The following is a 20,573-nucleotide window of genomic DNA, read 5'->3' on the forward strand; positions in this document are numbered from 1 at the left end:
ATTTGTTTTAAATCATCATTTTTTTAATCATAATTATTTTTGGGGGCAGAAATGCCTTCTGGAACATGTGAACTTTCATGTGCCTTAATAACAAATTTGTGTGCCATCTGTAAATATGAATACAATTGAATCCTACAGACGAAGAACCATATATGTGCCAAAAAAAAAAAAAAGAGATATACATGAAAAATCATTATTGGACACCCTTTTTCTATAGTGAACCGGTTTCACAAGCTTTCCATGCGCTAATTAACAATATTTTTAAATTTAAAGATAGGCTCTCGTGGAATAACCGTTTATGTGCACCACTCAGAATGGACGGACAAGCGCACAACTTTTCTGTTGCTGATGAAAATCGCCAAAATGTGGAAAAGAAACGTAAAACAAAACTAAAATAATGGAAAGACAGGCAAAGGAAGATCTTACGGGATGCGGGAAAACCCTATACAAATCGTAAGGGCCAAGAAAAAACTGGGAAAAGCTGTCCAAAAGAGGTATGTGGAAGAACCGTATATCAAACAATCAAGCTAGCTATAGAGTACAGTAGCTAACATGTATGTTCTGGGTTGTCTAATTTGTAACTATAGAGAAAACATATTAGCTAAAGTTCGTTGGCTACTAACTTATACATTATCGTTACAAATATTATTGCTAGATTATAGAAGAAACATAGCTAGCTAATTTTTCTCCATCCACCGGATGATTCGACATGGCTACAGTAGCTAGCTAGTTATAGGTAACGTTACACTGTATCCTGCAGGGAAGAGCATGTTCCACGATGTGCAGAAAGGATTGTGGAAAGTTGACTGATGAGCGCAAGCTGCATCTGTTCAACAGTTTCTACACTGTCCCATACGTGAAACAACAATCGTTGATTCTCTCCGGCTTAGAACAGGTTAGAAATAAGACAAAACGCCTATTATTATAATAGCTATATTGAACACTTGCATAGTTTAACTTTGACAGTAATGATACGTACATTAATTAACTCTAAAAGTGCAGTGTTACACAAGATCAGGTCCTGATCAAGCAATACCCTGAATGTGCTACAGTATATTCAATTCTGAATTTATCATTGTCAATTTTTATTGCAGCATGAGGTGAAACGGAGACGTAAACCTGAGGATACAAAGGAGAACAAACGACGGAAACAAACCTTCAAATACCATGTACAGCAAGCAGGCCAGAGATTGAATGTGTTCAAGGTCACTTTCATGTCTGTGTTCCAGCTAACCAACAGCCGTCTTCAGGCAAGTGAAAATATGAAGAGAAGAGAAGAATACCAAAGCATTTTCAAACAGCAGAGTCTCAATTTCGGCCAACCAAGGAGTGACACCTGTGGCAAATGTGACGCATTCTTCACTAAGATGTCAGCAGCAACATCTGAAGAGGAGAAGAGGAAGATTGCAGTTGAAAGTGAGTTGCACCATCGAAAAGCCGAAAAGGCCTACACACAGCTTCAAAGTGACACTGAGTGGGCTAAAGCCAATGCTGACTGCCATGTCATTTCTGTGGATCTACAGGGGTGATGTACACCCCTAATCTGACCCACTCCAATGTCTACTACCAGCGGCAGCTGTCAAATTTTAACCTTTGCATCCAGGAACTTGGAAAAGAAGATCCTGCATACATGTGTGTTTGGCATGAGGGGATTGCACACCGAGGGTTCATTGAGGTGGCAAGCTGCATATTGAAGTGGGTGAAGACAAAATTCACGCCACTCACCAAACCAGAGGTGCGCAAGTTGATCATCTTCAGTGACAGATGCTGTGGGCAGAATAACAACTGGCGGATGCTCAATCTGATGTCGATGCTCGTCTCTATGGGTTACTTTACCCAAGTTGAGCAGAAGTTCATGGTCTGGTCATTCTTTTCTTCCTTGTGATCGATCTTTTGCCACCATCGAGAAGAGGCGCAAGGTGTCAGTCCTTCATACACCTGATGATGTTTCAAAGATGATACTTGAAGCACAACCAGCAAAACCATTCAAGGTGATGAGGATGCAATGTGAAGACTTCAGGCACCTCCCAGATTCTGTTCTCAAGCGACCAGCTGGACTACAGATCACCTCAGTGAGGTGGTTAAAAGTCACAGGTATTGCACAGAGAATAGTTTACTAACATCCCATCAACATGCAACATGAAGTTCTAACAATAAAATATCCTAATGCTTGACTATGAAAGTTGTTTATTGATGTCAGGAACTTAAAATGTTTCTGTTCTAATTTCAGTTGATCCTTGGATTCTGTACGCCAGACAGAGCCACAGTCTATTTGAGGGATGGAAATCGTGGCTGATCTCCAAACCAAAACAAGGAGCTACACCTCAACCTCCCTATTTTGCAAGCCACTACCCTAGAGCATATGAGAGTCCTCTGCCCATAAAAAAAAACAAGTACCAAGATCTGATGACCATGCTCAACTACTTGCCAGCTGCTGCACGCTCTTTTTATAAATCACTGCAGAGTGAATAATTTGTTGTTAAACCAAGCTGCATAATTCACAGTTTTTTCTGTGAGTTTATGATCCCCTGAACCTGTATAGTATGTTCAATCTGAATACATTTCAGAAGACATGTCACCCCTATTGTAGGAAATTAAATGTATAGTAGGTGTTTTCTATGTGAATCAATTTGTGTAGGATTTGAACCAGCACAATATATTGAATTAATTTAATTTTAAGATGTTGTTCCTAGTGTAGAAAATGTTATGTACAATGTGTTCTGTTGAGAATTATTTTGTGTGTGATCATTTGAATTTTTTTTAATCTGAATTAATTAAAAACATAAGTCATCACATACAGTATGTGCGTATTCATTTGATCTTGATTCCCTTTTTTTATTCATTACAATATACAGTACGTCTCTCTGTCACCACATTTAGCATTAACTCTAAGCAGTTAATACTTATTTACTGCTGTCACCTCAGTACAGAAGGACATTTCTTGCCTTTAGCATGGGTTTAATGCAATTCAAAACTTAATTGCTGATCATAGTGTTAAATGCAAAGTGAATGGTTTTCTGAACGTTTTGTAATATTGACCGTAGGGATCTGCATAATGGACCTGCATATTGGCACATCACATTGATCCATACATTTACATTTTACATTTAAGTCATTTAGCAGACGCTCTTATCCAGAGCGACTTACAAATTGGTGCATTCACCTTATGACATCCAGTGGAACAACCACTTTACAATAGTGCATCTAAATCTTTTAAGGGGGGGGGGGGGGTCAGAAGGATTACTTTATCCTATCCTAGGTATTCCTTGAAGAGGTGGGGTTTCAGGTGTCTCCGGAAGGTGGTGATTGACTCCGCTGTCCTGGCGTCGTGAGGGAGTTTGTTCCACCATTGGGGTGCCAGAGCAGCGAACAGTTTTGACTGGGCTGAGCGGGAACTGTACTTCCTCAGTGGTAGGGAGGCGAGCAGGCCAGAGGTGGATGAACGCAGTGCCCTTGTTTGGGTGTAGGGCCTGATCAGAGCCTGAAGGTACTGAGGTGCCGTTCCCCTCACAACTCCGTAGGCAAGCACCATGGTCTTGTAGCGGATGCGAGCTTCAACTGGAAGCCAGTGGAGAGAGCGGAGGAGCGGGGTGACGTGAGAGAACTTGGGAAGGTTGAACACCAGACGGGCTGCGGCGTTCTGGATGAGTTGTAGGGGTTTAATGGCACAGGCAGGGAGCCCAGCCAACAGCGAGTTGCAGTAATCCAGACGGGAGATGACAAGTGCCTGGATTAGGACCTGCGCCGCTTCCTGTGTGAGGCAGGGTCGTACTCTGCGGATGTTGTAGAGCATGAACCTACAGGAACGGGCCACCGCCTTGATGTTAGTTGAGAACGACAGGGTGTTGTCCAGGATCACGCCAAGGTTCTTAGCGCTCTGGGAGGAGGACACAATGGAGTTGTCAACCGTGATGGCGAGATCATGGAACGGGCAGTCCTTCCCCGGGAGGAAGAGCAGCTCCGTCTTGCCGAGGTTCAGCTTGAGGTGGTGATCCGTCATCCACACTGATATGTCTGCCAGACATGCAGAGATGCGATTCGCCACCTGGTCATCAGAAGGGGGAAAGGAGAAGATTAATTGTGTGTCGTCTGCATAGCAATGATAGGAGAGACCATGTGAGGTTATGACAGAGCCAAGTGACTTGGTGTATAGCGAGAATAGGAGAGGGCCTAGAACAGAGCCCTGGGGGACACCAGTGGTGAGAGCACGTGGTGAGGAGACAGATTCTCGCCACGCCACCTGGTAGGAGCGACCTGTCAGGTAGGACGCAATCCAAGCGTGGGCCGCGCCGGAGATGCCCAACTCGGAGAGGGTGGAGAGGAGGATCTGATGGTTCACAGTATCGAAGGCAGCCGATAGGTCTAGGAGGATGAGAGCAGAGGAGAGAGAGTTAGCTTTAGCAGTGCGGAGCGCCTCCGTGATACAGAGAAGAGCAGTCTCAGTTGAATGACTAGTCTTGAAACCTGACTGATTTGGATCAAGAAGGTCATTCTGAGAGAGATAGCGGGAGAGCTGGCCAAGGACGGCACGTTCGAGAGTTTTGGAGAGAAAAGAAAGAAGGGATACTGGTCTGTAGTTGTTGACATCGGAGGGATCGAGTGTAGGTTTTTTCAGCAGGGGTGCAACTCTCGCTCTCTTGAAGACGGAAGGGACGTAGCCAGCGGTCAAGGATGAGTTGATGAGCGAGGTGAGGTAAGTTGTGCTTGTTTTGATTGAATTAATTTAATTGTATTCTATTTGTGTAGTTATTCTATGGTATGTTCACATTGAGGGCTTCATTTTAAATGAGACTAAGATTTCATGACTCAACTTTTAAGAAAAGTCATCAGTGCTGAAGTTGATAGACCACCTTCAAATGAACCTCCATACAAATGAATTAACTACATATTGCAGTTACGTTATTTACATGAAGGGCATCTGTACTTGAAAGTACTTAAAACATCATATCAGGTGTACATCACATATACTGTTCTTCCACAAACTGAAATCGTCACTGGAGATATACTGTTCTTCCACATTCTAAAAATTAAAACGACAATAAAAAAGTATTTTTTGAAATAACAAAAAAATATTAATTGTTGTTGGAAGATATGGGTATGGTGAATTATTTGTCAACCATAAAACACCTAATGTGGTACACACAATTGATAATATAAAAATAACTGATTATCTTAAAATGGAAAAATTGTCACATATATGGTTCTTCGTCTGTAGGATTCAATTGTTAAATTATGAGCCTACAGTAGTTGGTTTAGCCACAAAAAAAGAAGCAAACCTTGCCGCTAGCCATGATTGGCTGAGATAATGAGTGGGCTAGACATGCTGAGATATGAGTTCGGATTGGTCTGCCATATAGCACGCTTCTTAAGTGTTGCTCTCCACTTTCTGGAGGATCAAGTTTTGAAATCAGTGGAATTGAAGAATGATAGTTAAGGAGATGGAGAAAACACAAGTCCCCGGATTTCATCTTCAAACTAAAGGCAACCATGGCATCCGTGACAAGGAGGATTGTCCATTCCATTTATACGGGTAAGATAGTCTAGCTAGCTATATTTTCAGATATTACACATTTCAAATTTTGACAAAGTCATTTGCATTTCAAGTTAAAGTGTACTGTTAGCTAGCTAGCTAACGAAGCTGGCTGGCTCGCTAGCTAACGTTACGTATATGATCTTATTATTCGTATTTCAGAGCAATTTGCTTTGCTGGTTATAGTCTAACATTAGCTAGCTAACATTGAACCTGGTTGGTTAAATACAGTGGTAGCTCAACTAAAAGTTTATACTGCAGGACTTAGAGGTAATTTGTAGTTTAGTACAATACCCTGCGTCACTACTCCATTGCTCCAGACCAGCACAAGTGGGAGTTAGAGCACTGATTATGCTAACTGACAATGAATGGGTAATATAAACCAAATAGAAACTGATAATTGTGCAGAACTTCAAAATTGAATTTCAATGAACTGAATGATGAGGATGAAGAAGGTGATTGAATTTAGAACAAAAAGTCTAAGAACTGCAATTCCTCTGTCCTGCACACATATTTTTTGTTACTACTCGTCAGTATTACTTACTAAAACTGTTGTTACACTAAGGTATTTATTCTAAGAGAAACTTAAGACTACAATTAGGGTGTGGAAATGTTAGGATTATTTTGCTCTTACTGTAGTACTGTAGCCTACTCCCGACCGGTCATGTTGTACAGCGCCATTATGGACTATTAGCAGGACAATAGATACTTTGGCAGAGATACGGGCGACAGCTGATGCATTGGTCCAGAGCCAGGCGGCATTGGCAGATAGTCACTCATCATTGGCAGAGGATCAGGCGCTTATGGCGAAGAGTCAGGTGTAGGATGACGCGTTGAAGAGGGCGAGGAACGAGATGGAGTCACAATCCATACCAGGCACACCTGTGATCTCTGGAACTCCACCTCCGACAGGCAGTCAACATACCTGGCGGGTTCATCAGGTTTTCGGTTCACCCTAACATTTCCATTCCTCGTCTGACAACAGAACTTGACCAAATGCTCACCAGGCACAGCAAGGGCCGTCCGGACCGTTATGTTGTTCTGCTATTCCAAGGATGTGTAACAGAAGAGAGATACCACAAGTGGACACAGAATACCAACTGGGATGGATCCCGAGGCAAATGTGGCTTACCAGTGAACCTCCGGGTGTTCGTCATTAATACTGTGTCTCAGAAGTTTCTGTCCATGACTGATGCACCCCAAAAACCATTGAAGACAGAGTTAATGAGTACTTGAGATCACCGAGAAAGTCTGGACATGACCTGCTCTCCCTTATGTAAGGAAATAAGAACTTTACCATGTTTACTATAGTATGTACTGTAGGCTATGTTTACTTGTCAGACTGCACAGTAGCCTAGTAAACAAATGCAGGCGGCTTAAATGCTTTATTATCCAAATGTTTAAAGTGTGTGTGGGTGACCTCATGCAACCACAAAATGTCAGATAAAGCATATATTGTACAGTACTATATTTCTTCATCAGCATCTTTATGCTATCGTTAATAAAATAATGATAAAAATACTCTTTCAAAATGCAGATTTTGATTTCCTTATGGATCCATAAATAATTACTATGGGAATAACTATCACTGAATGACAGAAATATTGGAACAAAGTAAGCTAATGAAGGTAAACAAATGGTTGTTTACTGGAAAATACTCATTCAAAATTAATGGAAGAGACAGCATTCAGAGGTCAAGACAGCACTGCTCTGAGACAAGCATAGAGACTGGTCTTGATAAATCAATGAGATGTTTATTTTCACTGAATCTCCGTTTGGGTATTGGTTAGACTACAATTAGGGTGTGGAAATGTTATGCTCTTAGTACTGTAGCCTACTCCCGACCGTCACGTTGTACAGCGCCATATTTTCCGTTCCATCCTAACGGAAACCCTGAGGGTTTAATTTTGAGTTTTTCTTGGAATAGAAACACCATAATATTAATCAAATGAATTAAGCTACATTTCTTATAATCAATCCCATATACTATGTTCTTAAAAAAAGTTTTCAATTCTCTAGTACAGCCAATATTGAAGGCTATCAAATGCTTCTCAAAGATACCCTCTGGTGGTCAAACTAGCACTAACTAGCATTAATGGTAACAACAGCTGACAATTAAATATCGTGCCATAGAATTCTGCGGCAGCCCGCAAGGTTTGCAACTTTAAAAGAAAAAACCACTGTACCTGCATATTCATGCAGGGTAGTAACGTCATGAGTTGGGATTGTGGCGAAATCCTGCACGAAGCCTTCACCGTGCGCTGACACTTTAAGACCGCATCAGCAGTAAGGAAGGACGAAATAAAGACAGCTTGTTCAGCTCTTTGGGAGGAGCTCTTGGGTGGCGCGACAGTTTGATTGTGTGTGCTATGCTGCAGAAGTTTTGTGTTTTCAGCGTGTGTAGTTTATAAAGTATTTAACTCAATCATCGGTGTGACCGCTCTAGGTCGTGGTTGTTTTTGTTTGGGACCGCGCCGGTTATGGATCACATGGATTAGTAGCAACATTGTTGCGAAGCTTTGACATACAAACCAACAAACCATCGGACGGTCAGACAGTACACCCGCACGCCTGAAGACCACAGCTAAGATCTCTCTTGTTCTCTTTCTCTCTTTCTCATCCCTCTATCGTTCCAGTGCTTTACCCTGCAACAGACGTTCTATTTTTCAAATGCACTTCCCATTGAAGTTCCTTAGAGCTGGACTATTATTGCCCTGCCAGAAGTATTTGGGTGGACATTTTAGTTAAAAGGGAGGTTGCTTGCAAGTTGTGTATTGTTATTTGAACTGTATTGAGGTGGGGTGTACAAATGACATGTGGCCGAGAAGATTGTGGACAATTTTAAGGCCTTTGTTGTGTTTATGAACACCCCCCCACATTCATACCCTCTGCACTCCTCCACTGGAAGATAATACATATTACTGCAAATCCTCTGTTGATGACAGGGTTCTTTCTTGTATGAAGTTGCTGTTCAATTGCTCTGCCATTATTATTATTATTATTATTATTGTATGAGGTATTCTTGGTGGGGTTACCCCTGTGCTGTGATGTGGGTTTTATAGGGTGTGTATTCTCTTTTCTCTCCACTGGCTATCTGGTAAACAGGCAACACTCTAGGCAGTCTCTTCTGCTGATGTACTCTCTCTATTCTACTCTTTTCCTTTCGGCATGGTTAATACCTGCCTGGCGCCCGAACAAAATCTTTATCTTTACTCCTCTCTAATAAATACCGCTACAGGATTATGGTTAATTGTTTAGCTAGCTAGCTAGCTACATGTCTTAACAAAAGTCTCCACTATGCAAGTATCCATTTCAATAGAATGTCACTGCGACGACTGTTGATAGACGGAGCTGGTAATTTCGCTAAGGCTATCTACTCCGATTTCAGAGCACGGGTAAGATAGTCTAGCTAGCTACATTTTCAGATATTACACATTTCAAATTTTGACAAAGTCATTTTCATTTCAAGTTAAACTTGCCTAGTTAAATAAAGGTTAAATAAATTAAAAAGTGTACTGTTATCTAGATAGCTAACTTTAGCTGGCTGGCTCGTTAGCAAACGTTACGTGTATGATCTTATTATTCGTATCTCAGAGTCATTTGCTCTGCTAGTTATAGCCTAATGCTAGCTAGCTAACATTGAACCTGGTTGGTTAGCTACCTGGTGATTCATGCAGTGGAATAACATCATGAATTGCGATTATTGCTCATTGTTTACCTAGCTAGCTAGCTACATGTCTTAACAAAAGACTCAACTATGGAAGTAACCATTTCAATAGAATGTCACTGCGACAACTGTTGATAGATGGAGCACAGAATAACTGACGAATTTACGAACTCTCAACACCCATTGAATATGGCCGGTGTCAGTAAACATTGGCAAAAAAGTGCAAATTCTTGCCAGCAGCACAGTTGCAGTCACCAATGCTCTGGATAACATAGAAACAGCCTAACTAGCTCTGCTAGGGCAAGTAAAATGGTCAGTGAGCTGTTCTCTCATTTGTGTCTGGAAGTAGTTAGCAAGCTAGCCAACGTTAGCCAGTTAGCTTGGGTGCTTGACTGCTGTTGTTAGGACAGTACGCTCTAAAAGAGATGGGTGGGGCTAAAGCTTAAGAGGCTGTGAACGATACTGAATGAGTGTAGACAAAGAAGAGCTCTCCAGTAGGTACCAACGATTCAAAGGCCATTTTCTCAAAAGTGAGGTTACAAGTTTATCAACTTCGAAAGCAAAATTACTTTCCCATTGTTCCTCAAATGCAATGTATGATATACCATTTTGTAGCTCTGTGTCCCTGCTTTTATCCACTGTAAAAATAAAAAAAATCTAAATTTTCTACATAAGACTGAATCAAGGCGGTCAGTCACATATTAAATACCCTTTAGTACGGCTGACCCCATTTAGACAACTGGTCGATCGTTTGGTCGATAGGCTGTTGGTCGACCAATATTTTTTGTTGTTGAGCAGTGGTTGGAAATATATATATATAAAAAAATTATGGTACACGATCCATTGCAGAGGCCGCGGGGATGGCACACCAGTACCACCAGTAGTACATTTACCATTTAATTAATGTAGGCCTATAAATGTGCCCATTTGGGGATCTGATACTATTTCTGATTGTTTTAACTCATTATCACTGTGTAGCTTCTCAAATAAAATGTTTCTTTGCCTCAAATTAAATCTGTTTTTACATCCACTGAGAAAGACAATAGTTCCTCAACGTAGCCTATTTGAAAAATCTTTCCAGCTCGATCCCTTTCCATAACCACTCAGGATGAACAAGGAAAAAGAAATCCTCCTCTGATCCGTTACAAATTTCATAAAATAGTCCTACCTGATTACTTCTATCCCTTGCGAAAATAGTCTACAGCTGTGTCTGTTTGTCCAGAGCTCACTGGTGAAGGAAACTCTGAGGGCCCAGAATATTTCATGCAATGTTGCAAGTTTGCTAGCACGATCGGGCTGGACCAAGTTAATAGTTGATACAATGTCTGTTTCAAGTTCCTTGCAGACAGGCCATGCGTAGTCAATGTGATTTATAGGATATTTATTTTTAAATCTGGATATTTTCTACTTGCAGGCTGCAATGTTTTTATTTTTTGGCTTATGTAGGCTATTTTTACATATTGGCAATAGAAGTTCCTTTTAGATTTGTATTATTTTCATTCAGATATAATTTGGATTAACCACATGATATTGATTTTGAGATATGAAGACTTCGTTATAAATTAAATTGTTTCATGAAAATGTGCATATGGAAATCATAACTGGCATGCAGATCAGTAGAAATGGTATGATAACTTGGCACTTCAAATGGAAAAGGTTGCCAACCGTTGGTGTAGCCTATTACCGTTATCTTTAAGAGTATAATGGCAGAATCTGCGAAGGCCAGCAGCAGCGGGCAACAGGAGGAGGTGTGTCGGGAACAGGTTGTTTTCTTCTGGTTAGGCTATATCGATCTCTGGCTCCCTCTTTAGTATTTTGTGTCTTCATTTTTAATCGCAGTGCTTAAAGGATCAGACAAGCTCAGTAGCCTACATGTAGTTGATTTGTTAAAGCATACTGTAGGGTCTGTCTATACAGTGGGGAGAACAAGTATTTGATACACTGCCGATTTTGCAGGTTTTCCTACTTACAAAGCATGTAGAGGTCTGTCATTTTTATCATAGGTACACTTCAACTGTGAGAGACGGAATCTAAAACAAAAATCCAGAAAATCACATTGTATGATTTTTAAGTAATTAATTTGCATTTTATTGCATGACATAAGTATTTGATCACCTACCAACCAGTAAGAATTCCGGCTCTCACAGACCTGTTAGTTTTTCTTTAAGAAGCCCTCCTGTTCTCCACTCATTACCTGTATTAACTGCACCTGTTTGAACTCGTTACCTGTATAAAAGACACCTGTCCACACACTCAATCAAACAGACTCCAACCTCTCCACAATGGCCAAGACCAGAGAGCTGTGTAAGGACATCAGGGATAAATTGTAGACCTGTACAAGGCTGGGATGGGCTACAGGACAATAGCCAAGCAGCTTGGTGAGAAGGCAACAACTGTTGGCACAATTATTAGAAAATGGAAGAAGTTCAAGATGACGGTCAATCACCCTCGGTCTGGGGCTCCATGCAAGATCTCACCTCGTGGGGCATCAATGATCATGAGGAATGTGAGGGATCAGCCCAGAACTACACGGCAGGACCTGGTCAATGACCTGAAGAGAGCTGGGACCACAGTCTCAAAGAAAACCATTAGTAACACACTACGCCGTCATGGATTAAAATCCTGCAGCGCACGCAAGGTCCCCCTGCTCAAGCCAGCGCATGTCCAGGCCCGTCTGAAGTTTGCCAATGACCATCTGGATGATCCAGAGGAGGAATGGGAGAAGGTCATGTGGTCTGATGAGACAAAAATAGAGCTTTTTGCTCTAAACTCCACTCACCGTGTTTGGAGGAATAGAAGGATGAGTACAACCCCAAGAACACCATCCCAACCGTGAAGCATGGAGGTGGAAACATCATTCTTTGGGGATGCTTTTCTGCAAAGGGGACAGGACGACTGCACCGTATTGAGGGGAGGATGGATGGGGCCATGTATCGCGAGATCTTGACCAACAACCTCCTTCCCTCAGTAAGAGCATTGAAGATGGGTCGTGGCTGGATCTTCCAGCATGACAACGACCCGAAACACACAGCCAGGGCAACTAAGGAGTGGCTCCGTAAGAAGCATCTCAAGGTCCTGGAGTGGCCTAGCCAGTCTCCAGACCTGAACCCAATAGAAAATCTTTGGAGGGAGCCGAAAGTCTGTATTGCCCAGCGACAGCCCCGAAACCTGAAGGATCTGGAGAAGGTCTGTATGGAGGAGTGGGCCAAAATCCCTGCTGCAGTGTGTGCAAACCTGGTCAAGAACTACAGGAAACGTATGATCTCTGTAATTGCAAACTAAGGTTTCTGTACCAAATATTCAGTTCTGCTTTTCTGATGTATCAAATACTTATGTCATGCAATAAAATGCAAATTAATTACTTAAAAATCATACAATGTGATTTTCTGGATTTTTGTTTTAGATTCCTTCTCTCACAGTTGAAGTGTACCTATGATAAAAATTACAGACCTCTACATGCTTTGTAAGTAGGAAAACCTGCAAAATTGTCAGTGTATCAAATACTTGTTCTCCCCACTGTATATTGAAAAATACATGTTTAAAAATGTCTACCAATCGATTGGTCGAAAGAACAGACGACTCTTGGTTGACCAAGATTTTTTGTAGTCGGGTACAGCCATAAACTATAGACCTAATCTAGCTCTGGGCCCGTATTCACAAATAGTATCAGAGTAGGAGTAGTGATATAGAATTCATTTGGCCTTTTAGATCCTAATTAATAAGATTACATGAACCTGATCCTACATCAGCACATCAGCATGTGCCTCAGCTTCTACTCTGAGACACATTTTGAATACTGGTCCAGGATGACAAGATTTGCTAAACACTATGCCTGAATGCAAGCTAATTGTATTGCTTCTTTCCTATATTTCACCTTTTAACTACTAGTTAAAAGGTCCAAAAATATCTTCTTAGCAAAGAGTAATTTCTTAAGAAAGAATTTTGTAGGACTGTCTAGGAGTGGTCTGAGTGGTGAGGGGAAAACTGAAAATTAGCTGTTATTGGCAGAGAGATCTGGAACTCTATTTCTTATTGGTCTATTAACTAATTTACAGGTTGAAATTTCAGGCGGTCTTTTCAAACAGCTCTTACACTAAAAGGGCATTAACATAATTTTCCCAATTTCACAGTATTATTCCAACCTCATAGTGTGTAAATATATACAAAACACAAGAAAATCACAGTAATGACTGCTCTTGGCTTTTAAGACCAGACCAGGTCAATGATCACTTTAGCCACTAAACGACTTCAGCTAATCGTTGAAGGGCAGCAGCCTCTTGGGGATGTGGTTGTGTATCCATGAGCAAACTGAATTGGAGGTGGCCAGTCTTAAATGACTTGCATGTTAACATTCCATTCTTCAAAGTCAATTCAGTTAATACATACTGTGTAGTTTCAATGACAAACAAACAGCAAGTCAATTAATATGTTGTGTTTGTGTGTGTGGGTGGAGAACATAGTTCTGGTCCCCTGCTGCTGTCCCTGCTCTTTGATGTGACCACCGAGAAAGAAGAAGGGATGGTTGAAGGAGGAAAGGACTGATGAAGGGATTGTGGTGGAAGGGAGGTTTCTGTAATGATGGGGTTCCATGCACACCCACACTCCCTCTCTAACCCCCTCCCACATACCCCCCGACACCCGCTCCCAACACATTCCTCCATCCTTTACCTGGCAGGTGGTGAAAGGCTTGATGCTCCAGAGGAACTGGGGGACGTCCTGGATGGAGAGCTGCAGGCTGAGGGAGTTCCCCCTGAACAGCAGCGTCTTGGGCTCCTCCAGGAGACAACCGCCTCTCACCCGCTCGGCCGATGCCACTTCCTGATAGGGAGATGAGGGAAGGAGAGATAAAAGGGTGAGAATTACATTAAATCCGGGTGTGTTTACAGCGTTGCAGAACAGTATACATGGATTACAGAACATAGAAAACCAATATTACTCAGTCACAACCCCTCTCCTTCATCTGCAACCCCCATGGACTGCAGTGAGAAGCAGTGCTCTGAATAGGGTTGCAAAGCTACCGGTAATTTACCAAAGTTACTGGAATCTTCTGTAATTTTGGTAATTAACAGAAACTATATGGCAATCTATCGTGACGTTGTTAATTTATACTTGAATAACTACATTTTTTTTTAACCCGTATAAATAATTAATTTATTATATCCGTGTCCGTATTGTCCGTGAGTTTTTAGTAGATAGACGATATGGTTCTAGAGAAAATAGCCCAATTAATGAAAAAAGCATCTAATCAACAATTACCTCTGCAACTCATCCAAATATTGACTTTTTTCACAACTGCCAACAGTTTGCTGCCAGAACATTGACAACAAATACATATTGACATAGTAAAATAAAATGTAAGTGTGTAAATACATCTAAAGGATATTTCATGCTGAAACCCTCACATTAAACACCAATGGTATTCCCTAAGTTGATGGTTTATATTTAGGAAAATGTTTTACAGCTTTGTCATTCTATGTTTTATTTTAAAATCATCTTATTTAATTATTTCATATATTTAACATGTGATAAGGCCACATGGAGGGCCAGAGACACCTGGGATAATCTGAAGTACCCAAAAAGGCCACTAGAATAATTGTGACAGATTGCATAACATCCTTGAAAGATACAAAATTCTGGTAGTTTACTGATAAACTTAAAAAGTTTCCAGTAATATACCCTCCCTTTGCAACCCTAGCTCTGAACAACTAACTCCCCCTGAATTTCTAAACAGCTCTAACCAGTTACATTAAACAGCTCATGGGCAGATTAGGTATTCAGTTATCCCCCTTTGCAAGAGAAAGCAAGTGGAAGAATTGCTTAAAAGGCATTTTTCCTCATTTAGAAAGAATTCCATAATCATGTCACGCTTGGAATGAAACCTCCCAAACACACAATGAAACAAATAAACAAATCCTGGCATCAAAACGTCCAATAAATAAGATCAGGCAGCACAATTCCCCTAAAATGCTGTTTCAGTTGAATTCATTGACATCACATGAGAAGCCACACAAAGAGACAGAAATCAAGCCTAATCTTCCAGAATAGCATTTTCTATTGATGAAAGGACTTTGGTGATTTCACGCTTTTTGGGTTCTCATCCGTGGGTATTGTTGTGTGATTCTCTAGGGAGACCTGGAGCTGAGTGTGTGTGTGTCCTTGTGTGTGTCTGTGCGTACGAATGTACTGTCTGTCTGTCTGTCTGTCTGTCTGTCTGTCTGTCTGTCTGTCTGTCTGTCTGTCTGTCTGTCTGTCTGTCTGTCTGTCTGTCTGTCTGTCTGTCTGTCTGTCTGTCTGTCTGTCTGTCTGTGTGCATGGGTGTGTCTGCCATCTCCATCACAAAGTGAAAGGCGTAGGCCTGTGTTTCCCAAACTCGGTCCTGAGGAACACAAGGGGTGCACATTTTGGTTTTTGCCCTAGCACTACACAGCTGATTCAAGTAATCAACTCACGATTAAGCTTTGATAATTTGAATCAGCTGTGTAGTGCTAAGGCAAAAACCAAAACGTGCACCCCTTGGGGTCCCCAGGACCGAGTTTAGGAAATGGAAAAATCGCAACCCTGCTGGGCATCGCAAGGGAAATCATTCGTCGTATGAAGCCCAAAACCCCCCACCAAAACAGGACAAATAAAAAGGGCAGAGTGACAGAGATAGAGAAAATTGGCTGGTGGGTTCCCCAAATGCAATTTCTCTCTATTCACCATGCAAGGCTCCCCTCTGACTGATGCGTCCAGAACTGAATCTGCTCCAATGAGCCAAGATCTGTCCAATCACAACCTCTCTGGAGAATAACACACAGATTTAAAGCAACTGGCTGCTGTCAGAGGTGTATAGGTGTGTGTGTGTAGGTGTGTGTGTGTTTGTCTTTTTGTGTGAACGAGGCAGAAAGAGGATAATGGGTGTCGATATGAGAGAGAATGAGAGAATGATTGAAATTAGTTTGTGTGACAAGGCCGTAGCTACTCTTCATCGAATACGATCCATACATCATCTCTTTACAGAACTAAAGAGAGAATGCACACACACACACTCTCTCCCTAACCATCTCTCTTTCTCTTTATCCACCCTCCGTCTGTAATGCGTGTGCTCCCTTGCCAGGTTCATCACACGGAATAGAATGCTAAAACACGTTTAATTAACACGCTGCAAATATTCAATTAAGCCCCAGAAAGAAGACAGGGGACGAAACATTGCAACGTTGTCTTTGTAATTAAAAGTCCCTCCTCGTTGCCTAGTTGTCGAGCAGTCTCTCTCTCTCTCACTCTGTCTCTCTCGCTCTGTCTCTCTCTCTCTCACTCTGTCTCTCTCGCTCTGTCTCTCTCTCTCTCTCACTCTGTCTCTGTCTCTCTCTCTCTCACTCTGTCTCTCTCTCTCTCACTCTGTCTCTCTCTCTCTCACTCTGTCTCTGTCTCTCTCGCTCTGTCTCTCTCAATTCAATTTAAGGGAAATAAAAATGAACAGTAAACATTACACTCACAGAAGTTCCAAAAGAATAAAGAAATGTCAAATGTCATATTATGTATATATAGTGTTGTAACGATGTGCAAATAGTTAAAGTACAAAAAGGAAAATAAAAACATAAATATGGGTTGTATTTACAATAGTGTTTGTTCTTCACTGGCTGCCCTTTTCTTGTGGCAACAGGTCACAAATCTTGCTGCTGTGATGGCACACTGTGGTATTTCACCTAGTAGATACGGGAGTTTATCAAAATTGGGTTTGTTTTCGATGTTCTTTGTGGATCTGTGTAATCTGAGGGAAATATGTGTCTCTAATATTGTCATGGCAGGAGGTTAGGAAGTGCAGCTCAGTTTCCACCTCATTTTGTGGGCAGTGTGCACATAGCCTGTCTTCTCTTGAGAGCCAGATCTGCCTACGGCGGCCTTTCTCAATAGCAAGGCTATGCTCACTGAGTCTGTACATAGTCAAAGCTTTCCCTAAGTTTGGGTCAGTCACAGTGGTCAGTTATTCTGCCACTGTGTACTCTCTGTTTAGGGCCAAATAACATTCTAGTTTACTCTGTTTTTTTGTTAATTCTTTCCAATGTGTCAAGTTATTCTCTTTTTGTTTTCTCATGATTTGGTTGGGTCTAATTGTGTTGCTGTCCTGTGGCTTTGTGGGGTCTGTTTGTGTTTGTGACACACATCCAAGCAAGCTGTCCTGTGTACAGTATAACCTTTGCATAGTACTTTCTGTCAGATGAAACCTACTACTGCAGGCTAGCTGTTAGACAAGGGTTACTGACTTCTTGTCCTCTCACAAATTACTCTCAGCCTAAACTAGTGTGATAGGCAGTCGGTCAATATATCCATCCATCCATCCGTCAGCCAGTCAGTCAGTCACTCAACCAGTCAGCCAATCAGTTAGTTAGTTAGCCAGCCAAGTAGCCACCCCAGACTGATCGCTAGAAACACACTTTTATTTGGGATGTTTGAAATGGTCCTGAGAACGTTGATATATGCCTTCCTCGGTGCACACCAAACAAAAAAGAGCTGGAGAGCACTGCTCAGACCACTGTGATATACCAGTTCACAATGCTCTTTCTCGCAAGCCCTGTGAATGCTGATGATACCTGATGCTAATAGCGTGTCGTTTTTAAATTATTTTGTTTTAAGCCTTCCCCAAACCATAGGTCTAACCTTTATCCCTCTATCCTAAACGTAACCCTTTGAGTTGTTTTTGTTTTAACCCTGTAACCACACAGAATTTACCCTGTATCCACACGGAATTAATGCATAAAAAATAGACATTCATCCACGTCGAATTTCGAAGGGAAACTATGCGATCTTGTTGGCCACCCATCCATTCACCCATCAAGCCATCCATCCATCCATTCACCTTCTCCATACCTGGAATGCGTAGGGGGTGTCATCGACACAGTACACTCTGAGGCTGTATCCCAGTGGATTGGTGTTGTCTGCACTACCGAACACGGCCAACCTCAGCCTCTTCACAGCCTCCTGGCTCAGAGGCACCCCCACCAGGGCGTAGCGCCCTGGATGCTCCAACAGCAGGTGGCAGCACTGAGCCTCCAGCAGACAGTAGCAGGAAGTGCTCTCCTCCTCCACCGACATTACTTCCTGTGGGAGAGGAAGAGAGAAGAAAATAAGGAGTTAGGTGCGGGTTGGGGCCTTAATCTGGATGGATAAAGATGGATAAAGAAGCAATCAGCACATTGGGCATCGTGAACAGTAACGTGATTACCACATAACCGTATGCATAGGTCATTTCTCCTTCATTCTGTGCTAAATTCCCCTCCTAAATCACCTACTGCACCATCCCAGTGACCCTGTGGCCCTCTGTACTAAGCTTATAAGGCATGGTTAAACCCTATAAAGCCAGGCTGCATAATATAGTAATGTAATCCACTGGCCTAGATGCAACACCTGGCCCATTAGCTCTGCAGCAGACATAAGGAATCTACTTTTTATATAGCTCATCCTCACCAGACAGCCAGCCAGGCAGGCAGGGGAAAAAATGATGGAGTCAAACACCCCAAAAGCTTAGCAGCATTAAAGGAAAATGTGAGGAAGAAAGAGAGGAGGGAGAAAGAAGGTGAGGAGGGGGCAGAGAGAGAAAGACAGAGACAGGGGGGATGGGAGACAAGGGGAGAAAAAAAGCGAGAGAGAGAGAGAGAGAGATTGAGAGGGAGCGGGAGAGAGATGCCTTCCATCTCTGGTAATGTCACTAATTCCAGCGATGGTTCACATTTCAAGAGGCTGGCCTGGCATTCTGCCTGAGATAAAGGGCTCATTATTTCACAGTAAAGGAGACAGGTTGCGCCACGGCTCCTTCACACGGGCAAGACGAGGGTGGCCTCTCTCTCTCTTTCTCTCATCTCGGTCTTTCTCGCTTTCTCAATTTATTTCAATTCAATTACCAATCTCTCTCCCTCTTCACCTTCTCTCTCCCATTCTCTCTATCTGTCTTTAAACATTTCTCTCTCTCTCTCTTTCTTCTTTATCCCTCCTTTTATCTTTTCCTCTTCCCCCTCCTCTCCCTCTCTCCTGTCAGCATATAACCCACAGCGCGCACACACACAGTCATTCGTCGACTGGTCTTTGATAGCAGCCTTTTGTGCAGCAAGCGTCTCTCGCCAGCATATTATATCCTGTGTAAATGTCATAGGCAGTGAATAGGCCAGGGCCTTTGATCGTCACAGGTCAACCGCAAGGCACAAGGAGCTCTGAGCCCTGGGGTCAACTCTGCCTAGATGAGCTACCGGTCACTCTCCAACACTCCTTTGATTAAGTAAGTTAAACATTAAAGTTCCAATGTAGCTATATTATCTCAATATTAAATCATTTCTGGGCAACAATCAAGCACCTTACTGTGTTTGTTGTCAATCAAAATTATACAAAACAAACAAAAATACTTTGTTAGCAAAGAGCAATTTCTGGTGATGACACCAGTCAGGCCAAAACTCCATCCCACCAAAACAGGCAGAAATTGTAGGTGTTTTTTAAAACAGCTCTTACACTAAACGGGCATTATCATAATTTTCACAATTTCACAGTAAAATTAATTTGTTGTGTTTGTGTGTGTGGGTTGAGAATATAGTTCTGAGCCCCTGCTGCTGTCCCTGCTCTTTGATGTGACCACATAGGAAGAAGAAGGGATGGTTGATGGAGGAAAGGAATCTGATGAAGGGATTGTGGTGGAAAGGGATGCTTCTGTAATGATGGGGTTCCACGCACACCCACATGCCTGTCCCCTCTCAGCAAGTCTTTTCAAACAGCTCTTACACTAAAAGGGCATTCGTTTATTTTTCACAATTACACAATATTATTCCAACCTCATAGTGTGGAAATATAAAACACAGGACAATCATGTTTTTTTACTGCATTGGGCCTTTAAAAGAACATCGCTGATACGTCTGCTGGATAGACGGGTGGATGGATGGAGAAAAATGGAGGGTGTGGATTGATGTCGGAGCTCAGAGCTTGAGAGAACGAGGGAGTCCCTCCGAGAAAGACAGAGTGGGATGTTATAAGAGGCAGAGGTTTTTTTTGAGAGGTTGGTTGGACTTGAGCTTTCACTACTTTTCAAAGAAGTCCATGCTAACATGAGTGAGTGAAATAGTTCCTCCCAACTGGCAGCTCAATGAACCTCAGTGGAATAGAGGTTGAGAAGTCAGTATGAAGAACAGAATATGTGGAATTTAGATTATGTGATTGAATCTTATTCTCAGTTTTAGCGAAAAAGACAAGGTGAACACTGAACATTCCTGCTTTTTTGGAAGGAACAAAGAAATCGAAATCAACTGTAATCACAATCTAGTATATGGAAATGTTTCATTGGATGTGAGCATATTGGGTGACATTTTCCTTGCACATTAATAGCCCACGAAGGAAGCAAAGTTGTAGAAAATAACCGTA

The 20,573-nt window shown here is 42.0% G+C and overlaps 1 protein-coding gene across 6 annotated transcripts in view; it reads right to left on the reverse strand.

The window, feature by feature from the left end:
- Nucleotides 1-20,573, reverse strand: part of LOC139552206 (netrin receptor UNC5D-like) — a 324,682-nt gene that overhangs the window by 9,564 nt on the left and 294,545 nt on the right. For all 6 annotated transcript variants that reach the window (XM_071363703.1, XM_071363702.1, XM_071363701.1 and 3 more), the window contains 2 exons: nt 18,045-18,275; nt 13,866-14,015 (listed from right to left, as the gene is read on the reverse strand). In XM_071363703.1, the coding sequence (XP_071219804.1) occupies nt 13,866-14,015; nt 18,045-18,275 (381 nt within the window). The remainder of the gene's footprint in view (nt 1-13,865; nt 14,016-18,044; nt 18,276-20,573) is intronic.

This window comes from Salvelinus alpinus, chromosome 24, assembly GCF_045679555.1.
Source record: "Salvelinus alpinus chromosome 24, SLU_Salpinus.1, whole genome shotgun sequence".
Taxonomy (NCBI): Eukaryota; Metazoa; Chordata; class Actinopteri; order Salmoniformes; family Salmonidae; genus Salvelinus; species Salvelinus alpinus.